The 27,119-nt window shown below is 42.2% G+C and overlaps 1 protein-coding gene across 4 annotated transcripts in view; it reads right to left on the reverse strand.

Annotated features, from left to right (window-relative positions):
- The window catches only part of LIMCH1 (LIM and calponin homology domains 1), a 307,869-nt gene that overhangs the window by 113,799 nt on the left and 166,951 nt on the right, over nucleotides 1-27,119 (reverse strand). For 3 of the 4 annotated variants that reach the window (XM_045018682.1, XM_045018681.1, XM_045018684.1), the window contains exons 4-7: nucleotides 12,833-12,939; nucleotides 10,503-10,533; nucleotides 7,493-7,603; nucleotides 1,436-1,631 (exon numbers count right to left, since the gene is read on the reverse strand). In XM_045018682.1, the coding sequence (XP_044874617.1) occupies nucleotides 1,436-1,631; nucleotides 7,493-7,603; nucleotides 10,503-10,533; nucleotides 12,833-12,939 (445 nt within the window). Of the gene's footprint in view, nucleotides 1-1,435; nucleotides 1,632-1,914; nucleotides 2,397-7,492; nucleotides 7,604-10,502; nucleotides 10,534-12,832; nucleotides 12,940-27,119 lie in introns of those variants that run through there. The other variant, XM_045018683.1, reaches the window with a different exon arrangement.

Here is a 27,119-nt window from a genome sequence, read left to right on the forward strand (position 1 = left end):
TGGGACAGAGGGTTGGGGTGCGGGAAGGGTTGCAGGCTCCGGGGGGGATGCGGGCTCTGGGGATGAGTCTGACCAGTATTCCCTGCTCCTGACATTTGAAGCAGTAGTTCAAGGGGCCTCTCTGGCTGCATGAAGGGAACAAGCAACATGTCTAGTGCCACAGATGGCCAAGTATGGTATTTTATTTATTTGTGCACAAGGGGTAGCTGTACTCTTCTGTTTGTCAGTCTGTCTATAGTTCTACTATAAAATTTAAGAGACTGCTAAATATTCTTCTCTGTTCCTTCTTGCAGAGTCCAGTGCCTGGGTGAGGACATCAAGCCAACTCCCAAATGGAGATGCTAACCATAGACCCCGTTAGTGCAGCTGCTTACTGGTTCTAGTTAACATATTTTAATGGTGTAAGAACTGACTGCCAGCTTTAACCAGCACAGAGTTCCCAACACCACAGGGAATCTCAGCTGGCCAGTTAGGATCAGAACCAGTTTCTTTTGTGCTGCCCAAGAGGAGTGAAGAGGCTGAATTTTACCTCAGAATCTGCCCCCCCCCCCAGTCTGTAAATTAAAATTAATATTTTTAACAGTGAGGATGATTGAATAGAAATGATGGATTTGGAGAACATACTATCCAGGCAATTACGTCATGCTTATCATGGAAGTAACTGAGCAGCTAGCCTAGAGCGTTCTGTGAGGCAGGCTGAAGAGAATGCATTTCTCTTCTAGAAGCTTTGAGCTAGAATCAGGCTTAAGACAAGCTCAAAGTCTACTTCCTAGAGGACACTTGCTCATATTCACAGTCCCCCATATTGACAACTGGACACATACGGACGGCAAAGACTGAAGCAGCAGCCATGCTGAAGGTCAGGAGCTGCATGCCCTGGCTGACAGGGGGTGCAAGGACATCAAGTCACTCAGTTTCTTAAATGCTGAATATCTTGCCAAGAATTGCCATAACTGTATTTTCATAAGACTGCACTTCAAAACTCTCCTAGGTATCAACAGTTTCCAAGAGGTTTCCTTTTCCTCTTAGACGACCAGTTTATTTATAGGGCATTTGATTTTTTCAACATTTGCCCCCCTTTTGCATTCTTAGTTCTTGCTCCAGCCTAGCTTATGAGCTGATGTGCATCTGTACACTGTGTCTGCTACCCCATAACCCAGAGAAACACCATGTCATAAATTACACTTGTATGGTATAACTCATTTTACTATACTACGTTATAGTAACTGAGGTAGATTTCAAATAAATTGCTGGCAAAATTATCTAAAGACCCAAGAAACAAAAATCTGCATTCAAAGAAAGTTTCTTTTACCAATTCACAGGAGACATCATGATTCAGAAATTGCATCCAGCTTTTGAATGGCTGCCTTTGCACTGAAAGCACTAGGTGACACATTCAATGTTTTGCATGTGTCTTGTTATGACCGAAACTTACCATCGCTGCTTCCTCTGAGCACTACATCTGGAGACGGTGTCTGCTGTGAGCGGGAACCAAATGAATCCAGACTGTCAAAGGAATCATCTCTGCCGTGGCGAGGGGGGGAAAGGGAATCGCTGCGTTCAGAGTCCCAACAATCAATATAACCACTGTCACGAATGTTGCGTTTGGGGCTCTCAATATCTTCAGTTTCCTACATGGAAATACAGACGGTACCTCTTCAAAAAAAAGCCAGTGACACAAAAATGAGATCCACTATGCATCTGAGTACAAAGTATCTTTCTAAGCCACTAAAATCTCTTCCCTCAACCATAGCTTTTTTTTTTTTTTTTTTGCTTTCAAATCAAAAACATGAGATTGCAATAAAATCTCTTTTCATACCGATTAAGAGGAACACACATGCTTTGGATTAATAGAGTTATTTGAAATACAGTTCCAATAGGCAGGTTAATAAAACTATCAAAATTGAAATAAACCTGAAACTTGACTGGTCTTCCATAGTCCATAGCACACTGGCAAAGGCATTATAAATTTGACCTCATGGCTGAGTTGGGGATAAGCTCACTATTCTCCAGATTAATTCCCCCAATCTATCTATTGTATCTGGCTGGGACACCAGCAGGCAGCATTTGTTGTCGCCTCAGCTCGGCAAAATAATGAAGCAGTGTGTCCCAGTCTCCCTGTACCTTGAAGAGAAATTCCTGTTATGAAAGAGGGATGTCTTTCTAAAGCAATCAGCAATGAAAAATATGCAAAATGCTTTTCCTGATGCCTCAGAAGAATTCAGTCGTGCTCTTTACTCTTTGCCAGCTCCTGGCTCTGGGGGATATGAAAGCACTTGTAGCTGACCCACATGTTCAGAGCAGTGAGAACAATGGTTGTCTTTGACAGCCCTGTGATTATAAATTCTTTCCAGCGCAAGCAGCACATACTAAAACTCTGAAACTCCAGCAGAGGGAAAGGTCAATGGAAGCCATCCTCACCCTTGCATTATAATAAATCCCTTGTTTCAGCCAGTTTCTTAACATTAATTACAATAGCACAGGCTGAGAAAAGCAAAAATAACTACTCTCTTACTCAAAAGATAAACCTCTATGTTTTTTTTCTCCGCCAGACTGTCACTGAAAAACTCAAGTGATGTGGGTGACATCATCAGACTGACATTTTTCAATCTGAAAAGATTGGAATGTGAAACTTTTTCCTGACACACTTAAAATATTAATTTTAAACTTTCCAATACCTATGGGCTACAGATAATTGGAGCTCGATAACTGAGTGGAGAGTAGCTCCCATTGCCCTCTACGGCTACTGTTGTCATTATTAGTATTGCCAGTGATCATATCAATCAACATCATGGTACAATAAAGTCAACAACCTCCTTAGCATAGGAGAATTACGGCAGAAAGAGCAGCTGAGAAGGGGAGCATCATAATATCAATCAAAAGTTCAATATTCAAAGGGAGAGGCTCAGAGGGAAAAGGAAAGACTAGAAACTCGTGTCTTGTAGACTTTCCAGGCAGAAGAGTTAATTAGAGCCACTAAATAACTTGCTGCCAAAATACCACAGTATGTCCAGCACCAAAGGTTCCTTAAGGCCAAGCAAAATCACAGTAATGCCAATAGTCAGAGAGTACACAAACTGGGAATATACTCAAGTTTTGTTTTATTTTTTAATTTAAAATATGTTAACAAGTAGTAATTTAATTCTATGGGGTTTTCCTCCCTTATCCCTTGTTTAAGGATGATATATGTACACACACACTGTTCAACATATACCACCTCTGTCTTCCTAAAATCTATATTAAGTATACAGCTCAAAGAACAAAGATTACATCCTCTCAAGATCCTCTTTGCCCTTTTCTTCAAAACTATCTGAAATCTTTTCCAAATCCAGATTCAGAAAAAGCTCCCCATCTCTACATACCAATCAGCTATATTCAATCCTCTGGCAAGCTTCCATTTTCTTAAAATAATGTTTGAAAGTCATGGAAACGCTCAATAGCAAGAGGGATAGAAATCAGATGAACTACTCGAAAGTACAGGCTGAAAAACACATTCTTCAGCTGTTTCAATTCTTTAAAACCCTGAATGAAGTGTGAATGAACAGATTACAAAATTCCCTATTTTATTAACCCGTTAACGTTAATTTAGTTTACTTTTTAATTACTGGCAGCTACAGGTAAAAGTAAGGAAGCGTACAAGAGATGGCACAATAGACTGTAGTAATTCTCTTGTAAACATGTACTATTTAGCTTTCCTGTTGGCACCTCATTCTCCCAAAAGATTACTGTTACTGGCTATTACAGATAACACACACTCAAAATTAGAGCAGGTATCTACTGGATAGTAACCACTCTAAGTATCATTTACGTCTGTACTGTGACACTTTTTGAAAAGATAATCTCATAGCATACCATAATGCACTGGTCTCTCATACTCATCTGGCAAAAATCAACGCATAACCTTGCGGTAGTAAAAGGGATACAAATGCCAAATTTAAAACCTCTTTCCCAGTCACTTTTATATATTCCTTTTCAAACTACTGAATACATTCAAAGTGCTCTATGGATTAACTGTTTACATTTTTCAGATTAAAAACTGGATGAGTATGCAGTAAAATAGGTTAAAACAAATAAAATAAAAAACTGACTGAAGTTAAAAAAGGATTTCAATGGAGGTACTACTAGCACATACTGAAATGTCACTTGCTGTCAATGCCATTTTTAAATTCAATGGAACTGTGCCAGTGTAACCCTTCATTTATAAAGAAGTGCTCTTGCCATCCAGCCTAAACTAAATTAATGGAGTGCTGCACAACATAGTTAAAATGTTCTAAATTACAACAACAAACTTCTTAAAATTCAACCACAAAATAACTCCAGGAGAATTGATGTGGGGCATAAAGAAGTAGTGGGAAGGCAAGGTAAGAAATACAGGACTAGCAACAGTCATAATAGTACCATCCAACTAATATCTTTGTTTACTACACTGAAAAGTTTATGATGATACAAACATTCAACCATTAGGAGATTCCCTTCATTGGCTCCCTCTCCTCCACTGCAGCAAATTCAAGTTTCTTGTTCTTGTCTTTGACCTGCTGAATTTTGCCCCCTCCCTCCTTATCATCTCCTCCCTCTTAACGACACCAGCTTTTAAACACCATTTATCCCCTTATCCCACAACAGTCTTCTAGACTTTCTTCCAATCTGTCCTCTTCATAAAAGGACAAGGTGCGTGAAGTAATATCTTTCATTGGACCAACTTCTGTCGGTAAGAGAGACAAGCTTTCAAGCTTATGCGGAGCTCTTCTTCAGGTCTGGGAAAGGTACTCCCAGTGTGACAGCTAAATGCAAGTTGGAACAGATTGTTTAGAATAAGTAGTTAGCACAACAATAAGGTCCATTATTACTTTTCCACAATTTTCCATGGCTGATCTGCAACTCAGCGCAATTTTTTGACAATCATCCTGCAATTCAAGTAGGGCCTCAAAAATATATGAAAAATGCATCATGGGGAGCTAACACCCCCATGTACCAAATGGCACCCTTACTACTCTGCTTTTTTTGTCCGAGCCCATCTCCCCACCCTTCAAGCGTCTTTCAGACTGCAAATTCTTTGGGGTTGGGACTGCAAAGCCATGATTCATTCAGGTCATTCCAAATGAATGCCAATAATACCTGCAGACGCAATCAGGTATGCAGCATCTACAGAGTAGAGGAAGGAAAGACTATTTTAGGGCTGTTTCAGAAAGTTCTGAAGTATTTTACTGAGATTTTTTTGTATCCCACTGAGCCAGATACCTCAGTCACCATGAGTCCCACTATATAGGGTTCGGCAAGGCAAAAACTCCTTTTAAAATGAGCTGAGTGTGCTTTATATACCTCAAAGTATCACATTTTTAAGGGCTGAGATCTCAGGACCTTCCAGGGGAAGGTACACGGAATCTCCCCTTTCCAGAAACACAGAACTCCCATTCCTAGCCTGACAAAATTACAAAACAACACTGAAACCATGACATTTTTATGTATGGTAAAAGCTGTCACTGATGTAGGGCTTAATTTTTCCAACCTTAAGCCTTACCCAAATTTAATTTTTTTGTGGTGGAGGGAGGGAGACAGAGAAGAAGGAGAGAACAAGCCCTTGGTAGATTGGTACAGAATTAAAATTAAAAAAGAGGTCGTTTTTGAAGCTGCCCAGCACTTTACAATGACAGAGTTAAGTCACAGGGCAATGGACCAGGAAGCCAGTGAGGAAGTCACAGGTACATCCTACAGTTATAACTGAATTTATTATCTCCATATACGTAATTTACACACACACGTAAATATAAAAAAATTTGCTATTGCCCTATTGCTGAAGGAAGAGGACTTTTGCCAGTAAGACCCCCTCCTTTTCCCATTCCACTGCAGAACAAGGCAATTTGCCATCTTCACTTGCTCCCGTGGCTGGGTACACACAGGCTGTGGGCTCCCCTAAGAAAGTTAACTCCAGAGAAAGGAAGAGAACCAAGATGGCAGTCTATCTAAAGGCTTCCTCATCCCACTAGAATGTAGTAACTGAAATATATTGGTCAAGTTGTTCTTCATTTCCTGGGACAGTTTAATGCAGGTCCCTCAGGATCCTATAGTCAGAAGAGCTCCAGATGAATCAGTAGCAGGCAGCAGTGCAGAGGCAACCAGCCATGGTGGGATGGACTGCTTTATACGGGAGGAAAATCAACAGTCTTTCTGAGATGCAGTGGGTGGCAGAATCTACTTCTGTGGTGGGAGACTTTGGGAAGGGAAAGAGGAGAATCCAGAGATTTGGAGTGCCAGGTGCCAATATGTCATTAACTACGTATTCACTATCCCGGTGACCCCAGCAGAACCACAGGAGCAGCAAGTTGAGGCGTATCAACATCCGTTGCAGCCTACCGTAAGTGCCCTGACTGGGCCATGGGAATGGTGCTACTACCCTCTGCACTGGCCTCTTCCCAGCAGCAGAACCTGGCTGGTCTGCTCTGCTCTACAGTGGCCTGCAAACCCTGACAACCATTTTCATCCAAGATTTAGAGTCTGACAAAATACACATTATCAAGGTTCTGCTACCTGTGACGTGCATACACAATCCCTTCCCCCACCCACTTTGCCTTTCTTCACCTGTTGAAACGACATATCTTGATATGAAACTTGTGGTGCAACTGAAAACTGGCTGAGGGAAATATTGTTCACCACAGTCTGTGTGTTCAAATATGTTCTTTAATCTGATGCTCCCTAGGTCCACTGACTCACTCTGCAAGTCTCTCTATTGAGAACAGTCGATCAGTGTGCCATAAGCAAAGATCAGAAAAACCAAATTATGAACATTACCATTTTAACAAGAGCTGGGCAACATATTTTCAGCAAATAGTAAATTCCCCAAAATATGCATTTTTAGGCCACCAAAAGTATTTGCAAATTTGGATCAAATTCAGTAAATAGTTCTGGTCAAAAAAAAAAAAGTCAAAATGGTTCATTTTAATGATTTAGCAACAAAACGTTTAGACTTTTTGTTTTGGCACAGCATTTCATTTCAAAATGTAGCCAATTAAAAACGACAAACAAATAAAAGGGTGAAAAACCTGAAAACAATCCAATATGTTTACAATATGTTTCATTCAACCCAAAACAAACCAAAAAAAGTTTGTTTCAGGTTAAATCGAACCTAATTTTTACCTCCAGATTTTTCAGTTTACCTCCTAATTTTTACCTCCAGTTTTCCTGAACCAAATCATCACTTATTCACTCAGCTCTAAGCATAATGCTAAATGACCATTTCAAAGTCCTACTGCTGGTAATTTCTGCATCACTAGTGCCACCTGCAAAACTGTCTCCCCCACCCCCCCCACACAAAAAGGCCAAGCCTGTATTTACAGTTGTTTAGTATCAGCAGAAGCTTTTCCAAAAAAGTTAAGTAGCTCACTCCCCAGCCCACCATCCACCTCTAGTTTTCATTACAACAGACATCAGAAAGAATTTTTGTGGGACTTCAAACTTCAATAATTAAAAGCCTCAAACACGCTAACAAAAAAGGTACCTTTCTCATCTGTGCCAGCAATCCTTCAAACTCCTTCAGGTTCAGTGTTGCTCCACTGTATGAAGTGCATCTGTTTGCTGCTTTCCCCAGCCAATAAATGGTAACTAGTACCTGCAGAAATCAGTAAACATTAATTGAAAATCTACACAATTACTTTGCTAAATTTACTTTTCCTAAGTACCTCTTCATTTATTTTTAACTCTGAATCACTGGTGGATTTGAGAATTTGTTCTAAATCTGTATTCCACACTGGGGAGCGGGAAGGGATGGTGGTTAAATGGTTAATAACAAATACATGAAGCATCTATTAAAGGTAAAATAATCTTATAGAATTTGCAGCTTATTAAAAAGATACATTAAGCTTGCTAACATTTTAATAAAAACCTACTGCTGCATCACATCTGGCTGAAAAGTAAGCAGCAAAAATAAACCTCAAGAATAAAAACTAGGTACAATATTCGAAAGTACTCCCAAAGTGAAGATTGCTCAGAAGAACTACTTTCCAATAATGAAGGCTTCTAAATAAAGTTAAGGGTGGCAGGAAAATATTACTTACTAATAATGGTGTTCCTTAATTAAAATACATAAGGAAATAAACAACAAAATGTTTGTAACAAATATGTCAGGGTCTATTTGAAGAAGAGAAAGGCTAGTTCAATTTCTACCCACCCCAATATTACTGATAAGATTCAATGCATTTCACCTCTAGTTTAATGGCTCCAGATTACCCAGACCAATACTAAAAATAAAAGCCTGGACCATCTGGCAGTTTTTCTGCAGCTTAGGCAGAATGAGTTGATGGTTTCACCTAACTTTCAACTGGACATCTACCCCAATGAAAAAATCACCATCAGAACTAAGGCCAAGGCCTAAGCTTATAGACCTTTATATACATACTCATCCCTTGAGGAAGTTGCTCCAGGTTAAGAATATATACAATGATGGAGCCAAGAAGAGAAACTTATTCTGGCACTGGCAGGACTGTATCTGTTCTGGGGATAGAGAATTTCAGTTGCCCAAGGCTATCAAAATCCAACACCTTTCATGAAAGCTAAAAATCTCTTAATTTTTTAGAAAGACAAAAAGTCATTTTCTGGACCCTTTGTGTCTTATAATTTAAACCTTTTAAAGAAAGTGTTTCAGTTTTATTAATAAGCCCAGATTTGATGGCAATTGAAATTTAACTAAACACAGAATAACAAATTCATGTGAAAGCAGTTCACAGCACATGCTCTCAAGTAAAGTAAAAATACTTGCAGATCCAGTACTATTCAGAACTAAGAAGCTGTCTAATACATTTTTCTACCCAATTATGTCATGAGATGAGGCTTATGCTAGGTTCAATTATTTTTGCAAGCACTCAATCATTTGATCTCCTCCTTATCCAGGGTTGAAAAAACTTCCAGACAAATGTCACCTTTGCAAGCAATTCTGACTGGCTGCCAGTCTGGAGTACAGAATAATGCATATGAAATATCTTCATTACATAGAAAGACACTTTTATTAATCCTTCTTAATGTTAATTTTAAGTCCACCACATCCACATGAAACCTTTTAGCCAATTTCAAGCGAGACAGACACCCCAAATGCCATTGAAGGAAAACATTCCCATGTATCTTTGTGTGCTGGAAAATAAAGATATTACTCTGGTGATGACAGGAAAGACAGGATGAAATAATTCTGTCCTTTTTACCTGTAATCATGATTGCTGGCTTGAAAAATTATAAAGGAAAGGTCTTGGCATTTCATAGAATCATTGTTGGAAGGGACCTCAGGAGGTCATCTAGTCCAACCCCCTGCTCAAAGCGGGACCAATCCCCAGTCAGTTTTTTACCCCAGTTCCCTAAATGGGCCGCTCAAGGATTCAACTCACAACCCTGGGTTTAGCAGGCCAATGCTCAAACCACTGAGCTATTCCCCCACTGTAGGGGGATGTCAGCCAAATACAAATTGAATTTACAGTAGTTGACAGTAAAGCCAGTTTGCCTGGCCTTTAATCAGGGCCGGCTCTACAGTTTTCGCCGCCCCAAGCAGTGCACCGAATTGCCGCCGCGGGCGGCGGGGGCAGTCCGTGTGCCCTTAGGGCGGCAGGTGCGTTTCCGCCGCGGCGGCAATGCGGCGGCAGCTTATATGTTTAGCTGAAGCTGCCCTGGACAGCTAAACATAGAAGCTGCTGCTTCTGAATTGCCGCCACCGTGGAAACGCGCGTGCTGCCCTAAGGGCACACGGACTCCCCCCCCCCCCGCCCGCGGCGGCAATTCGGCACGCTGCTTGGGGGCAAAACAATAGGGACTGCCGCCCCTTGCAGAATGCCGCCCCAAGCACCAGCTTGGAATGCTGGTGCCTGGAGCCGGCCCTGCCTTTATTAGTGTAACTAACTCTGGGACTAGCCAAGTTCAGACATTTTTTTTCCCCTTCAGTTTACCATTACAAAATCATTACTACTGCCACTGGTTGAAATCAACAAAAAGTTAAACTTAATAGAATTAAGCCTACTCTGCTTTTTACAATGCATCCTACTTGGAAAACATACACAGCACTTTGGAAACTCAAAGAGACAGCTAGCAAGTCAAATGGGAAATGACAATCAACAGTTTAGATCCACATAATGTGAATGCAGTTTTGATTGTATTATCTTCTTGAGATGCTTTGCACAAATGTATAACCAAATTATAATCACTGTATGCCTAGTACATTCAGAAAGGGCAAAAAAAAGTCTAGATTTTGATGTGTTAAGTGGTGTTAATCAAAATTAGACTGGTAGTCAAGAGATTAAATTGTTTACTTCTTTATTTAGTCAGAGACAACAACACTAACACAGTTCTACTTCGTTTGCAGAGATGGTCTGCCTTTGTAGCACTATAGTTAGTTTCCAATGAACTATGCATGGTTAATGTACAAAAGAACTTTTCAGATTTGCATCACAGTACTAGCTTTTACAATCTAAATTCTAACTCAGTCCAAAGCCAGGATTATCCAGAGAAGAAAGTACTGCAAATTAAATACTTACATTTTTCAGCTTCCTACTGTTGTCAATGTTCCTGGATGCACCCACAAAAAAGAGAGAGAAAAGAAAAATCAGAAACCAGACACTGTTTCCAAGAGCGTATATGCAGGAGGTCACGTGGTTCCCCTAACAAAAGCCTGCAGGATGCTTCTGCTGGTTGGAAACACAAGAAAGCTAGGAAGATGTAGTGCATTCATTCATAATGTGGGAGTATTTTGCAATCATTACTGCAATCATTAAATTACAATGCTTTAACAGCAAAGAGAAAATATGTTGTAGAAGTCCCAGTGCCAAGAATGAAATATAGAGCTGCTGATTTGTACACAAGGAAGATTAAAGTCCTAAACCCTAAAATCTACTCTATTGTAGTCCAAGGGTCAAATTTTGTTCTCCAATATGTTACGAATACCCAACAGATTTAATAGGAGTTGAACATGCATACACCAAGGAAGAATTTAGCCCTAAATGTTTAAATAAACATGGCTTGCCCCACAGCAAGTCTCACAAAGAAAATAAACATCATGCAGAGACCGGAAGGGAGATGAAACAATAATACAGCTGATATTGTGAACTACAATCTCCTCTAGTGCACTCGTAGAAGAAGATTTATAGTCTGCTTTGTGAATGTATATTTAGCACTCCCATTGAAGACTAACACCCTTTTCGGGCAAAGTCAATCTATTTCTTGGCCAACATTCCTTCAATATGGCTGGAAGTCATAAGTTAGGAACCTACATGAAGTTTAAGGTTGTGAAAACACAAACAACGGGGAAATTATATGACCGCGCTTCAAATTCAACTTATTTTTAGCCAAGAAACTTCTTGGAGAACTGAGGATAAAAGGAATGTGTCTAACACTTCTGGGTATTAGACAAATAAAACAAATGTACTGCAAATGTTTAGTTGAGATTGTCCCCAGAATAAAATTAAAAGCCAATTCACTTCAAACTACGCAAGTGCACTCTGGTGACAAATTTAGCCGACTGCCAGAAACCAGAATGTTTGTTTACATTTATGAAAATATTGAAAGCTTGAAAAATAAAGGAACTTGAAATAATTTTCCACTTTCTCAAAACATTCTTCTTCCAGTACCTGCACCCTAAAAAAATATTGTTCATATTTTCTTTTCCACTGCAATTTTAGTATGAAAAAAATGTATGTAACCTGATTAAAGTCAGCCTATTTCTTTAAAGCATTAGATCATAACTTTTATAGCTGAATGATCAAAAATACCATATGTCTAAAACACATTCCATTTAAAATGCACAAAAATAAATCACATCTCAAGAAGGCAGATTACCTACGCCAACAGGAGAACCCCTCCTGTTGGCGCATGCAGCATCTACACTGCAGCTTTGCAGCTGGGCTACTGTAGCATTTTAAGTGTAGACAAGCCCTCAGTTAAATTTATGACCAGATGATTTGCTTTTACACCTCATATTCCCCTAATTTCTCTTGATGGGACCATCCTTGAAAGACACAATGGTCCAGTTGCTAAGGTGCTAGCCTGGGAATTGGGAGACCTAGGTTCAAGTCACTCTCCCACAGTCTTCCTGTGTAACCTTGGGCAAGTCACTTACTCTCCTGCTGCCTCAGCTCCCCAACTGTGAAATGGGAATAATACGTCCCTGCTTCACAGAGGTGTTGAAGATCATAAAATTAGTGTCTGAGTACCTCACAACTTTAATGGAGGCCAGATAGATTGATAATATAATCAGCAATAATCTATGCACTTTGCTGCAGGAAGCTTTTACATGCAGTAAACTGGGTTTCAACTGTGATACCTCATCCTCACAGTTTATACAGAAGTTCCAGGGTCAAATGAAATATTTTGCAAGATTGTTCATTGTTCATTTTGAAGAATAAACAGACTGCAGCTTTCTCTACCCGGAAAGGTCTTAGTTTCGCAAGAACCTTCAATAAGTAGATCAAAATTACTGATTGGAGTCCTATAAAGCATCTTGAAAACAGTTTAATCTGCAATAACAAGGCTCGGGATTTTTTAAATTCACATAGTGCTCTAACAAAATAGATAGAAGAGAATGTTATGTGCTTTTTGAACAATGCTTTTATTAGCATTGCTCCAGCATTTGAAAGCTTTTGTGTTTGATATCACTGAAAATAAAGAAAACTAGCTTCTTCCTCTGAGGGGGAATTTCTGAACAGAACGTCTAGTCTAGGCAGCAATGTGGATTCTGAAAGCTTAGCTTGTCCCTCTATTTTACATGAATGTCAGTATCTACAGTCATTTTTGTTCAACCGTAAACACTTACAGTTAAACCACACATAGCCACAGTGCTAAGGCCCTAACTATAAACTGGTATTGGACTTACTTGACTGCTATTCTGTTTGATGTGTCCTGAAGGTCACCCGGGTCAAAAAGTTGAGATTCTTTAAGCCCCAGCTCTTTGCAGCCTCTCAAGAATAAGATGGTGTTGTCCTGAAATGAGGCAAACAAAATAACTCCTCTTTATTACAGAAGATTAGCAAAATGAATCAACGCCTCCTCTTGCTTACCTAAATTACTGGAGCATTTCCAATCACTTAATCCACTAAATCTAGGACTAACATATTGCCAATTATATAATAAAATTTCACTTTGAAGATTCCAGAGGGTGGAAAGAGAGACATTTTATCTTTGAAATCCACAACTGCACCAGGTTCATTCAGTTCTCCTTGTCAGAAGTCACATGGCAAGATTTTTTTTACATATAAAACCAGTTGATATGCCATCGAAAGTTATGCCAGCTATCTGTACAACTCTGATCCACTGCAAGTCCTGAGGCCAATGGCCATATTTCAGAACCAGCCAAAAAGCACAGGTATATAATATATTAATTCACCACTCTAAGTATGCTACAAAAAATGTTAGGTTTACATTAACTGGCCAATTACTTCTAACTAGTGTAAGTAATTACTCCGCTGTCCTCCCTCCTTAGCCAGCCAAAAGTGGGGGGTAGGGAGGGGAGAAAGACAGTCATTCTCTTCTTTTCCTCAAGCTGGAAATTTGAACCCACATTTTTCAAACAACTGAGACCTTTTCTACACAAGAAAGATGCACTAATTTAGTTAAATCAGTCTCCACACAGGAATATATACATGCTTAGGCCTGGTCAACGTCTAAAACATATCTAGCTATGTTGCTCAGGGGTGTGAAAATGTCACATCCCCTCAGGGATCTAGCTAAGATGACTTAAGCCCCCATGTATCCACTGCTAGAATTCTTCAATCAACCTAGTTATCAACTCCCAAGGGGGTGGATTTCCTACAGTGACGGAAAAACCCTGTCTGTCATCAACCTAAGACAGAGTCCACTGAAGTTAGCAGACATAAATTACATCAGCACAGAGCTGTCACAGGTAGTATATCACTTGTATAGACTTGGCTCCTTGCACCGGCACTGCGTGTAGGCATCAGGAGGGCTTGCATCAATGCACAGTGTGGTCAAACCATGAGTATGTATCCCAATGTGCAACTTGCCGTCATCTGGCACATTGTCTTTTGGAAAATTTTGGAAATCCATGATGGGCTAGAAACAAGTCACACAGGGGTGACTGGAAGCAAGGGGTCAAGTTCCTATCATGCAACTTTTGCCATCCCATAATACCATCCATACCCAATTTCATGCCTTATCTTAAAAATCCCACAAACCCAAGTAGCACTTCACACTGTCCACCATCTCTGACAGATGTGTGGAGCCTGCACAGCTCTGCACTACTGTCATGAGTGTTGCAAGCACAGGGTGAACGATCCTCTGGTATTTGCAGAGTCACAGGACACAACCGTAGCAGCAGGACCCATGATGATTGTGTGGAGGACAGACTGCTGAGAGACATAGCAAAAACTAATTCAGGGTTGTTATTGGCACTCATGAAGGAGCTGCAAACAGGGGAGTGCTGCTTCTAGGCCTGAGAAACAAGCGCTGACTGGAAGGGACTGCAGAACTTTCGGACGCACAAGACCACATTCCTATGTGCTGAGCTTGCCGCAGACCTCCAGCCATAGGCGGGGGACGACTCTTGCATTTGGGGAGGCTGGGCATGAGCGCCGGAAGCTCCCTAGAAGTGGGACGGGCCAACGGCACCTGGACCAGGGCCTCACCCCCCCACTCGGTTACCTCTGCCTGAGGCTTTGTCCGCAGCCCATCCCCTCTCCACCCTGACGCCCTGCTTCTGTTCAGCCTCTTCCCTCGAGGGCTCACCCCCACTCCACCTCTTCCCGCCCCAACCCTCCCCCCTGAGGCCACCCCCACCCGCCACTCGCCCCCATTCCGTCCCCTCCCCCAAGAACCCTCCACCCACTGCTCGCTCCTCTCCACCCCCTCCCCCAAGCCCTCCTGGCACTCACTCCTTTCTGTCCCCTCCTGCCTTAAGGATGAGCGACAGGGTGGAGAGTAGCGAGCGGCGGGTGAGAAGAGGTGGAGCGGGGGTGGGAAGGGAAGCAGGCCACATCCAGCATCTCTTTCCCCATTTGTGGAGGCTTAACCTCCCCAAGCCGCTTATACCTGCCAGCCCTGGCTCCAGCGCAGGGACACCAGAATGAGAGCTGCACTGACAGTGGCGAAATGAATGGCGATCACTCTAGGGAAGGTTGCAACGCTGGATTGCTATTTGTCAGCGGGAAGTCATTTGGAGTTAGAAAATCCATAGTGAGGGCCGTTGTCATGCAAATGCTTACGGCCATTAATAGTCTTCTGCTACACAGGACTGTCACTCTCAATAACATGCAAGACATAGCAGATGGATTTGCAGCAACAGGATTCCTGGACTGCAGTGGGGCGATAAATGGCACTCAGACCCTTATTTCGGCACCTGGCCATAGAGTACATCAACAGAAAGAGCTACTTTTCTGTAGTTATGCAAGCATTGATGGATCACCGGGGACACTTCATCAACATATGGTTTGCACCAATTTAACTATATTAAGAATGGACACCTTTTGTAGACCCAGTATAACTTTCTCCTGCAGACAAGCCTTGAGGTCACAGGGAACAAGTGACAATCAGGGTCTACAAGCTTCCGAGGAACTGCCAGAGCATTACGAATAGCCAGTTAAGTTTGGGCAGGAGGTAGCAGACTGCACAAATTTCTTCACCCATGCTCCCTTCTACCCCTCCTCTCTTCCTCCCTCTGAAGATGACCTGCTGCCAGCTGGTGGGGAATAGCAGTGCCATAAAGTGTGCTGGAGCAGTTTGGGGTTTTTTTTTTGTTTTTTGTTTTAACTTCAAAAATAATTTCAGCAGGAGGATAAGCAAACATTTGAAGCTTTTCACCCCTCCCTGAACCCCTCATCTATCCCTATTTGAAGGGAAACAGTTACAGAACAGAACTCTCACCATCACTACATTTGTTCCCATGTCTTTGTTTATGTTGCACTTGCACAGATCTGCAAGAACGTCACTGTTTATTTTTTCAATGTGCAGTGATCAGCACACTAATCGCTCTGGCATTCAGCATACCAACATCAGTGCAAAAGAAGCTTGCTGTCAGCAGCCACATTGCAAAATCTGGGCTCAAAAAATTTAGAGCGCTACAAATCTTCTTCTAACCCCTGGCTAAAATTTAATAGCTATGGAGGGAAGCCAGGGAAGAAGCAGCATCAGTTAGGAGAACAGAGAGCCGGCAACCATGAGAAGAAGTCTCATTCGTGACATGAAAAGACTCTTGTAAAAGTCCCATCTGTTTTGCTATTTGCATTTTAATTTTTCCACACTAATTCCAACTGAAACATGAACAATGCTGTGTTTTGCCTTTGAAGGAGCACAATACGGTTTGTTTCCAAATGGTGGGCGGAGCAGGGTTCAACTCTAATAAAAGTTTGGTTACCTAAGTGTGAAGCATTTTTAAAAAAGTAATTTTTGTTACAAAATATCCAAGACAAACAGACCTAATAGACTTGGGAAATGATCAAAAGATAGGATGGCTCAAGGGATTTTTAACAGTGCCTTTTCCCTTTAGGTCCGAAATTCCAATCCAACCTATGTCAAGAGTGATCAAAATTGGTAACCACGCAACGGCTGTTCGGTGGCCTTCATGAAGTAGGGTCCCAGTTCACTTAACAGCCAAGTGTTCATATAAAAAAATCCACTCTCACAATGCTAAAGCAGTTTTTGCATATGTAGTTGCAGTGATTGTGACAATGAAGTCAACATTTGAAAACAGTCACAACAACACAGTATCATGAGTTATTTCCTGCTTTATAGTTATTTCCTATTTTAAGTATAGTGAAACACTGTGATACAGAGGGAATAACACTGGATTTTTAAAAAATTGTGACCACTATAAGGTATGTTTTTTCATCACTGAGGTTGGATTTTTTAAAAAATATTGACAATTTTATGGTTTTCAGTCCCTGGTAGCCCTAGAAGCATAGCAACATTTATTTAAGGAAGTGAAATTGATGTTTGAGAGTGACAGATGAACAGGGTAAACCTGCAAAATGCTTCACATTCCTAGATGCTGCCAATCCGAAACCAGAATGCTTCCAACAGTACTACTAAACTGAAGCTTTTCTGGTTTGGCTCGGTACTACTTAAAATTGTGTTTATTTTTTTTTAAACACACTAGTAAACTATCCTGCTAAACCACAAGGGGCGGGGGGGGGAGATTTGTTATTAAAGCACAGGATTGGGAATCAAGTGACCAAGATTCTCTCTCTGGATTGTCACAACTTTCATTGGCAAAGTCACTTTCTGGGCTCCATTTTCTTCAGCTATTAAAATAAAGGGAGATCTTCCTTCCCCCATCTCACCAGGAGTGCTGTGAAGCTCAATTCAATATCTTCACTGCTTTGAAATCAGCTGATGGAAGGTGATCCAATTATTTTTAGTCGCATAACTATATGAAGGATTTCATGTAGATGGATACTAAGTGGAAAGACGACGCATTTTCTTTTTTTCAAGCTCACCCAAGTATCTTAATATTTAAAAACATTCAGCAAAAAGTTGCAAACTTATATATGAGGTTCAGAAAATAATTCCTTTCAGCTCCTGCATATGCAGCAATGCATAATTAGTGTGGTGCATTATTAAGTGGGCAGGAGATTGCCTTCCTATAAACGATCTTGCTCATGGAGGCAAGCAAGATATTGCATGGAGAAACTGTCATCTGATAAGACACATCACTTCCTGTGCTCCTTTAAGAAAAACAATGGTGTCTAAAGATTGTTACTTTTATTTCTTTGTTCATAGCAAACACACACAGAGAATCATTTCAATCAATAAGACATCTTCCTCTGTACTTGTAACTTTAGGGGTTAAGCTCTTCATCTTCTTTTACTAACATGATGGATGTTAAACTTGGAAGAGGTCTAATATTGGTAAAACTTTACAAGTTATAACCGGCCACAAACCAAAGAAATATGTCAACACCATGACAAATACAGGATACAAACATACAATGATTTTAAGCATTAAACAGTCTGACGCTTGTCTGAGAGAACTCATTAGGCTTGCTATTAGCATTCACATACATGCAAACCTATCTTGCTTACAAAGATTACAAATTCAAAAGTTACTGGTCTAAATCCTGTGCTAAAACTGACAACTTCAGGCTGGAAAGATTATAGTGTACATGAAACACTTCAGGCTTTCACAGCTGAAATTCAATATAGAAAACTTTTCAAATTTAAGGAACAAGACAAAATCTTAGTTACTTGTGTAGTATTATGATAACATTTTCCACGCACAGTGTGACTGGCATAAATCACAAAATCCTTATTCCCACAGAAAATGGAAATTTATGTTTGCTTAGAATAGCCAACCTGTAAAATCATTGTACTGTACATTCATACAGTAGCACTGTCAACTCTGAAAATAAGAAACTAGTGTGAAAAAAACATTCACAGCAGGCAAATTCCCTCCCTATTATTTGCTGATCAGATGCAAAGGCAAACAGCTTGAATTGGACTATCTCCATTCATTGCATCTTTCACAACAGCAAAATAAAGTATTCACGCCCATTTTTACAGTACAGCAGGTTAGAATAACTGCTCAATAGTTAGGTATGATCCCATGACTAATTATTGAATGGCCTAGAACAGGAATAAGGATGAACTCAAAAAAATAAGAAATCTATATAACACTGAATGCTGTGAAATGAAGGGGCTATGCTGACACACAACATCAAAACACATTTGAAAGATTGGCTAGATTTGAAAGCTTCTCAGTAGCATTACCATGTTTGGGAGCAGAGCTATGTGGGAACCTGATTTTCTGTTTGGAGTTTCACAATTTTGAAATTTCCTGAATGGAAGAAAACTAAAAAATTACAAAGTTTTCCACAAACCAAAATTCTCAAAAAAAAAATGGATTTTGATGACAAAAATCAAAAATGTTTTGTTCCTATTTAGACTTTTAAAAAATTTATAATAGAAATATAAAATGAAACATTTGAACAGAAAATCATTGTGAAACAGAAAAATCTAGATGTCCCATTAAGGGTCAAATATTACATTTCAACCTTACTGAAAGGGTTTGGGTTTTTTTAAATTTTCACTTGGAAATCAATTTTGGTCAAAGATAATGTTTCTGCAAAACAATTTTGCTTTTGACAAATCAGCATTTTTCAATTTTTCAGTTCTGTCCAAAAATTTCTGGCCAGCTCTCTGTTTAGTCTCTGAGCTATTTCGCAGCCAGAACTGAAGGAAATACCCCAAGTCACAGAGTTAAAGGCTATTACACTGGGTGAATGTTGGCCACATTGTTTTTGCTACAGAAAAACTCATTTGCTGTCTGTTTTAATAAGTGTCATATACTGTGGGATGAGGAAAGCAAACGAGAAGGTAAGACAGTGAGGAAGGAAGCAGAAGGTAAACTTACTGGTAAGTCAGTTTTGATCCAGTCCTCTCCTCTCCTCCTACCACAGAATTCCAGACCAGCAAGAATTATAGCCCTATCTAACCCAAATGGCAAGGAAGCTAAACAACTGTTATTTACAGACATTACAATATCCAGGCTTCACCCACTCACATTCAGTAACTTAGAAAGCAGACAAAAAGTCAAGACCTTAATATTAGGGTTGCCAACTTGGTGATACTTAAAAACCGGACTCTCCAGCAGAAGTGCCGGAACCTCCCCAGCACCGCATCTTCCCCCTGAGGTCCCACCCTGCCCATTCTCCCAAAGCCCCCCTACCCCACCTCTTCCCCTGAGGCCCTGCCCCATCCAGTCATCTTCCCCCTTACCCCACATCCGCCTGCTGCTCTTCCCCTCCCCCCAGGGCAGGAGGGACTTGCCCATAGAGTCGGGGCTGGGAGCTGCAGCTGTTTGACAAAGGTAGGAGGTGGCCCCAGCTGAGTAGGAGCAGCGGGTGATGACCCAGCCCCTCCCTGCCTCACCCACTCACAGTATCCGGAATTGGGGTTGTCCGGTAAGTAGATCTGACCGGACACTGTCAGGTCCCCTTTTCAACTGGACTGTCCAGTCGAAAACCGGGCACCTGGCCACCCTACTTAATACAAAGAATAGTGAAGAAAGAAAGTAAAGGACGGGAAAAGGCAGGAAAAGAAAATGAGCAGTCTACCACAAAGTTATTGGCTCTTTGCCCATCCTAAACGAGATTTCATGACAGTAAGGAATTGGGCAGTGTGCAGGCAGTGCTTAATTTGTGCCAGGGCTGAGCCCCAGCACCTCTAGGCTTGGTCTTTCATAGCCCTGGCACCTCTGGGATTACTGCGTCAGTTATGAAAGTAAAAAAATTGCTTGCGCCCCAGCACCTCTTTCATTACAAATGAAGTACTGTGTGAAAGTAAGGAGGAGGAATTACTCAGCATGGAACCCTATAGAATTTTGGGCTCAAAAGTGAACCTTAGAAAATGAGTGTAGCAGTAACTAGATTAGGATGGAGGAGGAAAAACAATTGGTTGAATGAAGGTAGAACTGTAAGACTCTAAGGGTACGTCCAGACGCGGGTAGCGATTGATTTATCAGGGATTGATATATCGCATCTCATCTAGACGCGATATATCGATCCCTGAACGCGCTCCCCGTCAACTCCGGAACTCCACCAGAGCAAGCAGCGGTAGTGGAGTCAACGGGGGGAGCCGTGAGGATGGGAGGTAAGTCGGAATAACATACGTCGACTTCAGCTCTGGTATTCCCGTAGCTGAAGTTGCGTATCTTACATCAACACCCCTCCCCCCCAGCGTAGACCAGGCCAAAGGAAAGAAAGCTGTGAGGATAGGGAGAAGTCTGGACGAATCTGAAGTTTGTCCAAAACACCTGCATATAGGGTATTTCAATATCAGTGCCCTTATGTGCCTCCCTGAGGAGAGGGTAAAATAATAAGATCACTTAGGAAGAAAGCAAAGACAGGATTTCTTTCTCAAGGGATGATAAAAAAAACAACAACAAAAAACCCAATCCAACAATAAACCAACAGCCACCTTTTAAACAAAAGGAAAACCCCAGTAAAGGTTAATGGGTCTGATGAGGTCCTCTATCATAACTAGACTCTCTTCTGTTTATTTACCATTTGGTTTTGCAGCACTTAATTGGCAATTGTTAATCAAGGAGGAAAGTTTCCTGCTACCAGCAGACACTCAGCCACTTAATGAGAGAAAAAAAAATCTTAAAATCATTAACTTTTCTCATATACCTTCCAAGATAGCATAAGAATACAAGAGTGGTGCAGAGAAAGAAGGAACCCAGCATGAGCAGAACAAGAACAACAAGCAGAACAAGATAAGAATAGTATCCAGCACAGATCTAAACAAAAAACAGTGTAGTGGGTATGGAAATTAGGAGTGCCTGGATCCCAAATTACCATCAATCCCAAATAACTGGCTCTTATATGGTATGATCTTACCCACTCTCCATTAATATGAACAAGGATATTATAATTTACCACCACATTTTTTTTCTGGGAAAAAACCTGAAAAAACAAAAACCAAGGTCCCCCAACGGTTATTAAATGAAACCCAAGACACATACTAAATGATGCACATTGAAAGCATATTTATTTCTCAAATATCAACAGACACACATTGTTCAAATTAAAAGCTTGCAATTCTAAGAAAAAACAGAAGCCCAATAATAGAGTCCCCAGTCAAACAAATTAGATCTATCACTTTTTTGTATCTCTCCTTACATAGTAATACACATACCAACTGAACTACTTTTTAAGCACGTCGCATATAATACAATGTTGACCAAGCTAATCAGTGTTCTCATATCTTGTCTAGCACATTTTTTAATTATTTGTATTCTGGTGGTAACCAGAAATTGTAATCAAGTTTGGGCTCTATGTGGTATGCACTGTACAAACACACAACAGAATACAGTCCTAAAGAACTTACAACATAGACAGACAAGATGGATCGAGGGTTGGGAGGGAAGGGTATCCAACATGCAAGCACAGTGAGGCGGGTGATGAGTGGCAAATGTTAATTCTGCATGTTTTTTAAATTTGTTTTGTTTTATAAATTATAGCAGGGAACGATGTCAGAAGGGGGAGGGGATAAGTTATTAGGACCGTAAGAGTAGGGAAAAAAAGGGTAATACCGAGGGTGGGAGAGAAGGGAGAAACAGAGGAGGAGAAAAGGAGAGAAAGAAGAGACCATGCAGGGGCAAAACTATGTGAAAGAAGAGGATATATATATCCAGAATCAAAAGGAAAAACAGAGCCTTATGACATCACTGCCATCCAAAGATATCCTGCAGCTGGCTGCCTCAGCTCACAGCTCCTGTCAGGGGAGGAAAGTTTCTTTGGGTACGTCTACACTACGGGATTATTCCGAATTTACATAAACCGGTTTAACAAAACAGATTGTATAAAATCGAGTGTGCGTGGCCACACTAAACACATTAAATCGGTGGTGTGCATCCACGGTCCGAGGCTAGCATCGATTTCTGGAGCATTGCACTGTGGGTAGCTACTCCGTAGCTATCCCATAGTTCCCGCAGCCTCCCTCGCCCCTTTGAATTTCCGGGTTGAGATCCCAGTGCCTGATGGGGCAAAAATCATTGTCGCGGGTGGCTCTGGGTAAATGTCGTCAGTCACTCCTTCCGCTGGGAAAGCAACGGCAGACAAGCATTTCATGCCTTTTTTCCCTGGATTGCCCTGGAAGATGCCATAGCATGGCAATCATGGAGCCTGTTTCGCCTTTTGTGACTGTCACCGTATGTGTACTAGATGCCGCTCACAGAGGCGATTCAGCAGCGCTACACAGCAGCATGCTTTTGCTTTTGCATGATAGCAGAGATGGTTATCAGCCATATTGTACCATCTACCATACCATAAATTGGTAATAAGATGATCGTGGCTACCAGTCCTTTTGCACTGTTCCATTTGCTGCTGTCATAAGTGCCAGCACAGCACATAAGTGCCTGCTCTTAGCCAGGGGCGCAAAAGCCAAAATTGGGAATGACTCCCTGAGTCAATCCCTCCTTTTTGGTATCTAAAAATAGAATCAGTCCTGCCTAGAATATGGGCAAGTGTACTAGAGAACAACTGTATAACCAGAGAGCACAGCTGCTCTGTGTCAGATCCTGCAGAAATTATGAGCTGTATGCTATTCACAGGGGGTGCTCCTGCAACAACCCCACCTGTTCATTCTGTTCTTCCCCCAGCCTTCCTGGGCTACAATAGCATTGTCCCCCCACTTGTGTGATGACACAGTGACTTGTTAGTGAGAAATGAGTGGAAGGCAGCCTCCAGCTGCTATGATAGTCCAGACAGGACAGTAAGGAGTGTGGAGGAGAGGAGCCCAGCATCCCTCTGCTAGTTCAGGGGCAATTGAATCTTTTCTTTACACATGAAGGGTGGGGGCTGATGGAGCTCAGCCCCCTGTGGCGATGATGACGATGGTTATCAGCCATACTGTACCATCTACCAGGAAAAATTAGGACCAGGCGCCCTTGATCGACCTAACAGATGCTAGTCAGCATGGTTACCAGTCCTTTTGCAGTGCCCCATGTGCCAATAGGCTGATGATGAGGACGGATACCAGTCGTATTGTACCATCAGCCATCCATAGCGTGGGGGGAGCAAGGATGTTGGTGTTGAGTGCTGCACCATCGTGTCTATCTGCAGCATTCAGTAAAGATAGGGTGACATGTAAAAGAGTCAAGAGAGGATTGTTTTCCCTTTCACTTCTGGGGGTGGGGGAGTGCGTAAATTGCCTAGCTATGCCCTGACCCACCGCGGACACTGTTTTTGACCCTAGAAGCATTTGGAGCTCAGCCAAGAATGCAAATGCTTTTCAGAGACTGCAGGAACTGTGGGATAGCTTGAGTCCTCCAGTCCATGAGCATCCATTTGATTCTTTGGCTTTCCGTTACGCTTGTCACGCAGCAGTGCGCTGAGTCCCTGCTATGGCATCTGTCTGGAGATATTTAAAAAATGATTTTGAATTTCGTCTTCTGTAACGGAGTGCTGATAGAACAGATTTGCCTGCCCTTACAGCGATCACGTCCGCATCGTCCATGCGGGAGCTCTTTCTTTATTTTGATTTTTAACTGCATCACCACCCGTGCTGATCGGAGCTCCACGCTGGGCAAACAGGAAATATTCAAAAGTTCGCGGGGCTTTTCCTGTCTACCTGGCCACTGCATCCGAGTTCAGATTGCTGTCCAGAGCGGTCAGTGGTGCACTGTGGGATACCGCCCGGAGGCCAATACCGTCGATCTGCGGCCACACTAACCCCAATCCGATATGGTAATACCGATACTAGCGCTACTCCACTCGTTAGGGAGGAGTACAGAAACCGGTTTAAAGAGCCCTTTATACCGATATAAAGGGCCTCTTAGTGTGGACGGGTGTGGCGTTAAATCGGTTTTACGCTCCTAAAACCGGTTTAAACGCGTAGTGTAGACCAGGCTTTTGTTCCTGGGGCTACTCCACCCAGAGTTTCTCTCTTTTCACAGGCCCACAACTGGGGATATGGGTGGGAGGAGGCTGCACATGCCCTGGATGCCTGTCATCACGTCTGATCTCTGCCAATGCCTGTTAGGTGCAGACATGAGCCTGAATATTAGTTGTCCCCCGAAATTAGTGGGTTTCTGAGGCCCTGTGGATCCTCCCCTTAGGCTGGGGGGGGATCCTTTAGCATTGGGCGGGCTTCCGCCTGCCCAGTTTCCCGGAAACCCAATAGATACCTGGTTAACAAGGCTCTCCATCTTTAAGACTAGTCAGCAAGTTAGTGCCCTTTCATTTCTCCTTATCTCAAATTTTGACAGGTCTCTGGTTCCAGTGCAGGGGAAATTCTGTTGTGTTCTGTGCCCACCTTCACCCTCTGCAGAGTACAAATTTCCTCACTGGGAGAATTTGTGACCTGGGCAACCTGTATTAGTCGCTGCTAGAATATTGATGCGATAGCTTATCCCTGCAGACAAAGTGCTGGGAGGGAACGAGGAGCATTCTGCAGTATGTATGTACCTGAACGTATGTGTAGTTTTTGTCTCTGGAGGGACAAGACAAATTTTCAAACAAACTGATCAACTGATACCCTAATCTTTGGGGAGCGAAGACAAACAGTGAGCATTTCTCTGACTTGCCATCACTGGGAAACAACCAGGGTAGACTAGTTTGCCTACAGACATAAAGCCAGGTTGTGTCCTGCAGACTCCATACTTCCTCAGGCCATGCTCTGACTTTGAGGCCAGGATAATCATAGCCATATGCCTGCTTTCACCTCTCCTTGGACATGGGGTACCTTCATGCCATTGTGGCTACTGGCACCTCACAGGTATGGTAGCAGCCACTTCACAGCACATACAAGATTCCTTTCCATCCCTATCCTTTACCCCTTCTAGAGCTATTCAGCATTCAGTCCCCACTACTTATCTGCTTGACAACTTAGGCCTCCATGATTTCCTGACTTTCTCTACAACCCTCTATTTTTGACCAGTGACCTCAAAAGGAGAAGGGAAAAGAACAAGGCTAAGTTTAGTGAGCAGATACCTGAGCAAGGAGTCCCTGGTAAAACCCAGACCCTACTGAAGTCAGTGGGAGTTCACCCCATGATTCCATTACAAATAGGGTGACCAGATGTCCCAATTTTATAGGGACAGTCCCAATATTCGGGGCTTTCTCTTATATAGGTGCCTATTACTCCCCATCCCATCCCAATTTTTCACACTTGCTGTCTTGTCACCCTAATTGCAAAGCAGCTAAAACTATGCGGAGGACAGAGTACAGATGGCGAGGGCTAGAGGAGCTCAGCACCCCAAATCTCTCTCTGCTGCCAGGCCATAGTGCTACCAGAGCGATCAGAGCATTGCTCCAGCACCTGAACTAGAGGGCAAAGCTACGCTCCGGCATTTCAGAACTAGTCACAGCACACTCCCTACCCATCAGCTACGCTCCCCTCCCAGCTTCCCTGTGCACATGCACCCACCAGCCGACCTTGCCTGAGACTTGTAGTCTGCCAAGGGACTGGGCTCCCTGCCCCACCCAGCTGGCTTTGGGCTCTGCACATTAGAACTTCCACAAGGCCGGGCAGGATGCTGATGCTACACACTAGGGAAGCAGCAGTGCATGCAAGCTGGGTTGACTGTGTCAATGTCAGCAGCGACTCCCTAGAGTTCAAGGGTATAGGCTTCATCTGATCAGTATTAGGTACTTTTGCAAACTGCTCTCACACCCCGCAGGCTCCTTCTGGACACCAGGGACAACCCTCTGCCTTTTCCTAGCTCTGCTAGATCACAGGGAGTTATTCATTCCTCACCCTCCACCCCTCCAAAAAAAACCCATCTCATCTCTTACACCTTTTGCCACATTTTACTTTGTTTCATTTGGCATTAAATTAACTAACCATCCCTAGCCCTGGCCCAACCCTGCAGAACAGGAGCTGCCACACTGCAGAGTGATCTCGCTCTCCAACCCCTCCACCCCACGTTGGGGCCTCCCCTCCACACCAGGCCAGGATAGGGACAGTGACACCCCCCCCACACACACACACCAGAAAACTGGGCTTGACACACCCACCCACCGAGCAGGCTCTCTCCAAATGTGGGTGGGAAACTTCCCCCACTCCGCACACCTTACCTTCCCCCAAGAAAATGCAGGAAATTTCATGACAAGACAGAGATTTAAAGAAATGTCATATCACATCATATTGTTACTAATACAAAACAGCTCAGGATCCAGGTTCAACACGCCTCTTTATCTTGTATCTCCTCGTTATCCACTGAGCCGGCAATATTTTATTTCATTTATCTGAACAAATGCTGCAAAGAGAAAAATCTAACTTTCATTTATATTTTAAAAACATTGGGATTATTCTATGTGTATTAAAAGTACTATACAATCTTTAATATAGACTTCAAGGACCACTGAACATGCTCTGTTTTTATTCTCCTTGTGTTCTAGGACACCATTGTCCTCAGACCTTTGTGCACTTGAATTGTTTAGAAGGAAACTGGGCATTCACTCCCAAAGCCACCTACTTAACACACCAATACAGCATGATCATATCTGCTGCCCCTCAACTGACCTTCACAGCAAAATACAAAAATGAGTAAGATCTACAGTTTAAAAAAAGACTACTTTACAAGTTTACACTGTACTTTTGTGTAACAATTAAGAGACCACACAGTGCGAAAAAATATAAACAGAGCATGAATACCCACTTAAGCTATCTCAAACAAAGGCAGCCATCCAAAATCTACTGTTTAAGGCG

This window comes from Mauremys mutica, chromosome 5, assembly GCF_020497125.1.
Source record: "Mauremys mutica isolate MM-2020 ecotype Southern chromosome 5, ASM2049712v1, whole genome shotgun sequence".
Taxonomy (NCBI): Eukaryota; Metazoa; Chordata; order Testudines; family Geoemydidae; genus Mauremys; species Mauremys mutica.